The sequence below is a fragment of the Sinocyclocheilus anshuiensis genome, unplaced genomic scaffold (assembly GCF_001515605.1).
Source record: "Sinocyclocheilus anshuiensis isolate Anshui unplaced genomic scaffold, SAMN03320099.WGS_v1.1 scaffold680, whole genome shotgun sequence".
Classification (NCBI taxonomy): Eukaryota; Metazoa; Chordata; class Actinopteri; order Cypriniformes; family Cyprinidae; genus Sinocyclocheilus; species Sinocyclocheilus anshuiensis.
The window spans coordinates 692,085-699,861 of NW_015555783.1; the positions used below are offsets into that span (position 1 = coordinate 692,085).

General features: G+C 35.0%; 1 protein-coding gene across 1 annotated transcript in view; it reads right to left on the reverse strand.

Annotated features, from left to right (window-relative positions):
* Window positions 1-275: 275 nt before the first annotated feature.
* LOC107674777 (tetratricopeptide repeat protein 21B-like) overlaps window positions 276-7,777 on the reverse strand; it is a 28,110-nt gene continuing 20,608 nt past the window's right edge. Inside the window, exons 21-29 of the mRNA XM_016468879.1 lie at window positions 6,293-6,403; window positions 5,925-6,006; window positions 5,627-5,777; window positions 4,326-4,487; window positions 4,028-4,223; window positions 1,950-2,174; window positions 1,218-1,338; window positions 1,057-1,124; window positions 276-581 (exon numbers count right to left, since the gene is read on the reverse strand). Of these exons, the coding sequence (XP_016324365.1) occupies window positions 504-581; window positions 1,057-1,124; window positions 1,218-1,338; window positions 1,950-2,174; window positions 4,028-4,223; window positions 4,326-4,487; window positions 5,627-5,777; window positions 5,925-6,006; window positions 6,293-6,403 (1,194 nt within the window). The 3' untranslated portion in view covers window positions 276-503. The remainder of the gene's footprint in view (window positions 582-1,056; window positions 1,125-1,217; window positions 1,339-1,949; window positions 2,175-4,027; window positions 4,224-4,325; window positions 4,488-5,626; window positions 5,778-5,924; window positions 6,007-6,292; window positions 6,404-7,777) is intronic.

Consider the following 7,777-nt stretch of genomic DNA (forward strand, 5'->3'; position numbering starts at 1 on the left):
TTAGGCACGACGCAAAGTGGCTTATTGCTTTTATAAAACGGTTATTCCATATATGTAGTAAGGTTTCACAAAATAAAACAGAGCAAATAAAGTGTAATGATATTAATAAAAACATTATTCTTCCGCTAAACAATGTAGTTCCTCAGAAACGGTTGTGGTTCCAACAAAGTGGTTGCTGAGCAACACACAGACATAAACAAAGGTGTATGTTTGTAGAGTAATTTACAACAGCTTAGAACTTGCCTCAACCAATCAGAATCAAGGACCGGAACTATCAGTTTTATAATGTGGAATCTGTAGCCTGACATTAGTGTTTTCAAATGTTTATTTATATCTGTGTACATAAGGAAAAATATTGCACCATTATTAATGCTTGTTTTTAATGAACACTGCATGTAGTCATATCAAAATATTTCATATACTGACACTTACAAACGCAATTTATATGAAATTACAGATGAGATCACAATTGAGCAACAGCACACAACACACCAGTCCTTCTGTCATGATCTTAAAGCTGCTCTTGCTTTGTCCAAGATGTCCTTCCTGATGCGTGGATAGTTGGGGTGTGCATCCAAAACCTGAGGGTATGAGGGTATGAGACGCAAGAAAGAAAAAAAGATGCAACAGGATCATTTTTAATTGCATTTAATATATTTTTATTTTAGACATATTTTTAGTAAAGTTTTAAATATAATATAATAAATTAGATACAAATTATATTATAACAATTCAAATAAAGATGATACAAATATAAAACTACTGACTATACAATTGATTTTAAATATGAAATATATTTTACATTTATTGCCAAATATATAAATATTTCAGAATTGGTTGAGATTGCAGAGAATAGGCGATTAAACTTATTATCACTGAATAGTTTAAGGTATGGTATGGTCTGTCTAGAAAGGGTTAAACATTATTTGTAAAAACGTATTTTTCTATGGAAAAAATGTATGGGATTTTGCTTCTGGAATCTGACTGTTGGTCTCAGTACAGTATTTACTAATTTAGACGTTTATATATTCGCAGCAGGATTTCTTGCATACTCACTTTATGGCACACATCTATAGCATCCACGTGTCTCTTGGCCTTCAGGTAATTGAACGCAAGCTTGTAGCCTGGTAAACAAACATCATGCTGATGTCAATAAGAGATGTGAACACACACACACATGAGAACAGTACAGAGCGTCTGAGGGGCTTTAATCTTACCGATAGTGGGGTTGGTTTGATTGCTGTACTTCCAGGCCATTTCATAATTCATGGCAGCATCTCTGAACGACTGCTCCTTCTCCATAATGTAGCCCATGTACTCGTACGCCTTGCAGCAGGACTGATATAAAACACGTTAAGACGTCATTCTGTAACCGTTTTTAATATTTTGGAGATTTCAAAAGGTTTGCAAGCAAGTTGTTGTTTTAGGGTTACAGCACACTTTTGGTTTGTTCATCAAGTTACAAATAAAAAGAGAAAATCAAAAGTGCTGAAGATTTAATTAACTGGATCATCTAAAAAGAGACATTTTCCCCAGTAGTCACTCATTTTAACTCTTAAATCTCATTTTTATAATCAAAATGGCATATTTAAACATTTGTCTCATGAAAATAATTTCTTCATGCCTTGAATATAACTCTGCACCCTTACCTCATTTAGTATACACAGTTTCATGAATATTTAAATTAGTCACCGCCTCCATTCAATCAAACCATCTCTGACTACATGCTTCATTTTTGCTTTGTTAACTGTTCATGTGTTTTGGAGGAGGCGTGGCTTTGGAGAGTGATTTGCAGGGAGGGTGGGATCTTATGTTTTCAAAGCTTGCTATTGCTAGCCTCTCAGAAATCACCTACCCTACCTTTAAATATACTTATCTCTTACTATTTTTCAGCTGAATTCCCAACAGAAATTGTGATATATATTGCAGCTGAATGAATTCAGTGTCACCTTGTTGTGTCGTAGGCATCTCTTCAGCAGCTCTCCTGCCATGTCGTATTTTCCCGACTGGATGTAGATGTCGGCCAGAAGCAGCCAGCTCTTTTCAAACTCGTCCGCATCTATGATGTTCCAGTTCATCTTGGCGATGCGTTTGAGCTGGTTTCGGGCTCGAGGGGTTTGCTTCAGGATCATGTAGGCAGTGGCCATGGCCAGCAGCGCAGGGACATGATCCTTCTGTAACGAACAAACAGACATTTAGAGGTAGTTGAGTAAATGTCGTTGTGAAGCATTAAAGAAGAGGATTGAACAAATAAAGGTAAAGTTTGGTGTAAGTGATACTGAAATGGAGATTTCTGACTTCTGAGTTCTTGAGAAACGGCCTTTAAAGATATGTATTATAACTGAAATCTACAGACACAAATAGACAAAGTATAATAAAATAAACACCTAAATGGGTATTTTGGAGGCTTTCTTTCTACTAGTCTGAAAAAAAAAACATGTTATGGAAGACCAGTGCCTGAAAAAAAAGTTTTACCTATAGTGTCTTGTCTTTATAGGAGATAAACAAGCCTGCTGAATATCATGTATTGTTTAAAGGGATAGTTCACCCAAAAATGAAAATTCTGTCATTAATAATTACTCACTCTCATGTTGTTCCAAACAGGGGTTCAACCGTGATTTTAAGAAGCTACGAGAATACTTTTTGTGTGCAAAAGAAAAAAACCCCGACTTTATTCAACAATTCGTCTCCTTTGCGTCACCCTAGGCATGGGCGACATTTGACTCCTGAGTCAGCGGGGGCAAGAAAAAAAATAAAAAAAATAAAAGCAAAATATTTTTTTTTTCGGATGTAAGCATCAAAATGCCCTACCATATTGCAACGCATCAAAGCAGTCAATCCAACACAGTCAAGAATAACTTAAAGAGGTTGCCACCGTTTAGTAAACTGTAAATCGCATACCATTCATTGCTGAACTTTCTACCGTCCGTTACTGGAAATGAAATTAAATTACTGGTTGATATGTCCCAATCTCAATAAAGTTTGCACACACTTTTGGTCCGTGAATTAGATCTCGCTCGGGTCGCGCGCTGTTGAGGTTTGGTCAGGACCGGTTCCAGAATTAAATCACTGAGGCTGCTTTCACATATATTTTATGTTCAGTGCCAATCACTGCTATTTCGAGAGTGAATTCCACATAAATATGCGGATGTCATTCCCGACACTTTGCAGGGTGATTCACGAGCGTGCAAAACTGTGGCGCTTTCAGCGGTGAGTGAATTCTGACAAAACGTTTCTGATTGGCCATTGCGTTCAAGAAATCAACAGGTATGTCTGTGATTGGCTAAATTGCTCAATGCTGCAAAAACACGGTGAGGGTATTTAGCGCGAGATCAGGGATTCCATGACTAACAATAATGTCGCCAATGACCCTAGGGCCATTTTGGAGAGTATCCACTGAAAAAGTATTCTCGTAGCTTCATAAAATTACGGTTGAACCCCTGATGTCACATGGATTATTTTACCAATGTCCTTGCTACGTTTCTGGACCTTGATCGTGTTAGGATCCTTGCCATCTATGGGAGGGTCAGAGAGCTCTCTGGATTCCATCAAAAATATCTTAATTTGTGTTCCGAAGATGAACGGAGGTCTTATGGGTTTGAAACGACATGAGGGTGAGTAATTAATGACAACATTTTCATTTTTGGATGAACTATCCCTTTAAAGGTTTGAGGTTGGTAAGATTTTTTAAAAATGTTTCTGAAAGAAGCCTGTTATGCTCACCAAGGCTGCATTTATTTAATAAAAAATACAGTAAAAAATGTAATATTGTGAAATATTATTACAATTTAAAACACTGTTTTCTATTTGAATGTTTTAAAATGTAATTTATTCCTGAATCTGAATTTATAGATGTTATAAATGTGTTTCCTGTCACTTTTGATCAATTTAATGCATTGTTTCTAAATAAATATTCTGAACTCAAGTCTAAGTTTGTCTTGAAGGAGTGATTCAGGCATATACAAAAGCGGTGTGCAAGTGTAGGTGTGCGTGTATTTAACATATCCATCATGTGATGTCCACACACCTCACTGTTTGCGATCTCAATGAACACGTTGAGAGCTCTTTCCACGTTGGCTTTCTGTTTGGTGGCCAGATAGCAGTAGTTCTCCAGGATGCGCAGCTGTACGTGTCCCGCTGGGGTTTGCGGCTTCAGCTCCTTTAAGAGCTTCTCCGATGTTCTCACAGCCAGCTGCTCGGACTCCTGCTTCTCTGTAGAGTTTCTGAACACAAACAAATGAAATGCATCATTTGTGAAAGTGCATGTGTGCAATACAGCATATACAGAATAAAGGACACTAATGGGATCCATCTTGAGGACGCACCCCACGTCTCCATCCAGGTTCTCAAACACCTCTCCTCCTATGGTCTCATTGTCAGGGTTGAGACAAATCTCAATCATGTTGTACACTGCGTTCTGGCCCCAGTCGTTGTCCTTCCTGGCTTTGTTAAAGTGACGTAACCCATCGTTAGGTTCACCAGTGTACCTTTGAGAAGCAGATCAACATTCATGTCCTTATTGCATTCAATTCAGCAATCAAAAGCTAAGACTGATGTCATACATTTATCATATGCATATGACTAATCACAATCAAGTATTCCAGAGAAATAATTTGCAAACGATGTTGTCAGTAATACTGTGAAATTTTTTACAATTTCAAGTAACTGTTTTCTATATGAATACATTTCAAAATGCTAAAATGTTCCACGATTCTTCAGAAATCATTCTAATATGCTGATTTGCTGCTCAAAACATTCATTATTATTATCAATGTTGAAAAAAGTTGTGCTGCTTATTATTTTTGTGGAAATCACGATAATGTGAACAGATTTTTAATTTTAGTTTTTAAAGGATAAAGGATTCTTTGTTACATGGAAAGTCCAAAAGAACAGCATTTATTTGAAATATAAAATGTTTTGCAACATTATAAATGTCTTTACTGTCCCTTTTGAATTATTTAATGCATATATCTGAATAAAATAATTAATTAATTTCCCATTTTGAACAGCTTGAAACATTATATATATACACACACACACTTTATATATATATATATATTAGTGCTGCCAAACGATTAATCGCATGCAAAATAAAAGTTTTTGTTTACATAATATGTGTGTGTACTGTGTATTTATATTATATATAAATATATTTAATATATAAACATAACATATTCGTCTTAAATATATACGTGCATGTGTGCATTTATATATACATAATAAATATACACAGTATACACACATATTATGTAAACAAAAACTGAACAATTGATGTCACTTCTTTAAAAAAATATTATTTTCTTTAAAAATGTATATATTACTGACCCCTTTGACATAAAATACTGACCCCTGAAATTTTAAGTTAATATTTCAATACTTTTCGCATGTTCATGGTTCTCTGAAGTCAGTTAATGGTCACATGACACAAAGGTATGCAAATAAAATGTAACTCGTTTATGAAGTGTATTATTTTGACTGTAAAATTAAAATTAATTCATAATTAAAAAAACTAATTATATGATTTAGTATATTAGCTTTCATTAACTAATGAACCCCGCGGGGGTTCACAAAACCTTATATTACCATCATAAAGCATAACCCTCTATTTCATGTTTTATAGTCATACCACAGGTACTGCCCTTTGCAGTAGTTGTATCCAGGCTCAAACTTGGCCCTCGACGAGTGTTTCTCTGCCATCTCGAGGAATCTTGGAACCTCCTCCAGTTTGCCGGCTCTGCGCAGCAGATCAATGAGGCGGGACAGTGTCGGGTAGTTGTCTAGGGGAAGAGATTAAATGAGTTCATTACAGCTTCCTGGTTTCTTAGGTTTCCCCTGCGTTTCAGACGAGTATCTGGAAGGAAAGCTGAGGGGGCTGCTGCAACAACGGTGTAATCATTTGAAAGGTCAGGAGATGAACGACACACCTGGTTTCCTTTCCAAGAGCTGCTGGAAGTGAAATACAGCCTGTTCATAGTCCTGCTTCCTGAACATAAGATCTGCCATCATCTAACAAACACAGAGAAGAGAAGTTCACCACATATCTGCCTAGCAAAGCTATAAGAAAAGGGAAAAAAACAAAAACAAAAGAGTTGTGGGAGAATATGCAAGTTTTAGTGTAAAAATATCTTAACATAACTGAATTAAAAAAAAAATAATTTGGAAAAAGTTTGACTTGAACGTTTATATGCTACTGTTTCAATCAATTTCTATGGAGAAAATGAATGAGAAAATGAAAGGATTGGTCCATTGGTATGAGGTTATGAGAGAGGAGCATCTGTTTAAGGAAACTGACCAGTGTAGCCGACTCGTTGACCGGATCGTTCTTCAGAATGGCACTGCACTGCTGCTGACAGGCCTCGACATCATCCAGAGTAAGATACAGCTGAGCCAGTTCCAACATCACCTGCTCAAACACACAGACACACACATTTACTTGCACAGCTGTTCACAGGGGACCCTGAAACGTCTGCTGCTTTTGAAAAGAATCATTATATTCTGTCAAAAAGATTCACATTTTTATTTGCATGCATTTTTTATTTAAATGCATTCTAATGCATACATTTAAAAAAAAAATCAATTTATTAACTTGCACATTAAAAGAAAAAAGAACAACCAAAAAAAAAAACAATTATTCATTTGGCACATGCTTTTGAGTAACTTTGGATTAAACTATCTGCTAAATGCATTAATGTAAATGTACTGTACTTGAATGCTTATAATTAGCTTTGTTGACAAATGTAAACTGTGCTTAAGTGTGAATTAAAAAAATAATAATAAATAACAGAAAAAAATAAATATATACAATATTATTTATTTATTTTCATTTTAACGACAACTTAATATAAATGTGTTTTAAGTTCATTTAAGTGTTATTTTAGTATAATTGTGGTACTATTACAGTTTTTATTCATATTTTGAATCAAATGTTATTTTTATTTTTCATTGTAATTTTTGTTACAGTTTCAGTAATTTTAGTAAATCATGTTAAACTAAATAAAAAGGAGACATACTGCCTTAGGAACTAGCTGAAATAAAAGGTTTTTATATTATATTTTATTTTAGTTAACATTTAAATAACACTTTTTTGTTTTAATTTTACTTTTAGTTTAAGTTTTGGTTTTGGTCATGACTGCCAATTTTATAGTATTATTTATACTGTTTTGAAATCAAGATGAAATACATTTTTGTGCTTTTGTGTCAATCCAGTTCCAAATAAAAAGAGAAAATAAAATTAGGTGAAGCGCCTTTGATTTGCAAAGTGTGTACTTCAATGAATTATCCCACATTAATCCTCACCACACACAGCAGCTAGTTAATATACACAAATACATCAGCTATTTAATAATATTTAATGTAGTATATATTTATTGTAAATACCTTTTTTAAAAGGAGTCATATGATGCGATGAGTTTTCCTTTCTCATTGAAGTGTTACAAGCTCTTGGTGCATAAAGAAGATCTGTAAAGTTGCAAAGACTAAAGTCTCAAATCCAAAGAGATATTCTTTATAAAAGTTAAGAGTCAACCACGCCTACCTAAAACGGCTCGTTCTAACACGCCCCCACATGTCTACATCACTATGTGGAAATATTAGCATAATGCCGCCCAAATGTGCACGCAAAGAAAGAAGGCGTGGTTTCAGGAACAGCAGTAGTGTTGATGCAGCCATGTCAGGGAGATGCTGTGTGTTTCAGTGCGAAAGCAAAAGCACTTTATTTGGCCTTCCGGAAGTAGATGCAATTAGGAATCATTGGTTAAGATTTATTTACAACAGAACA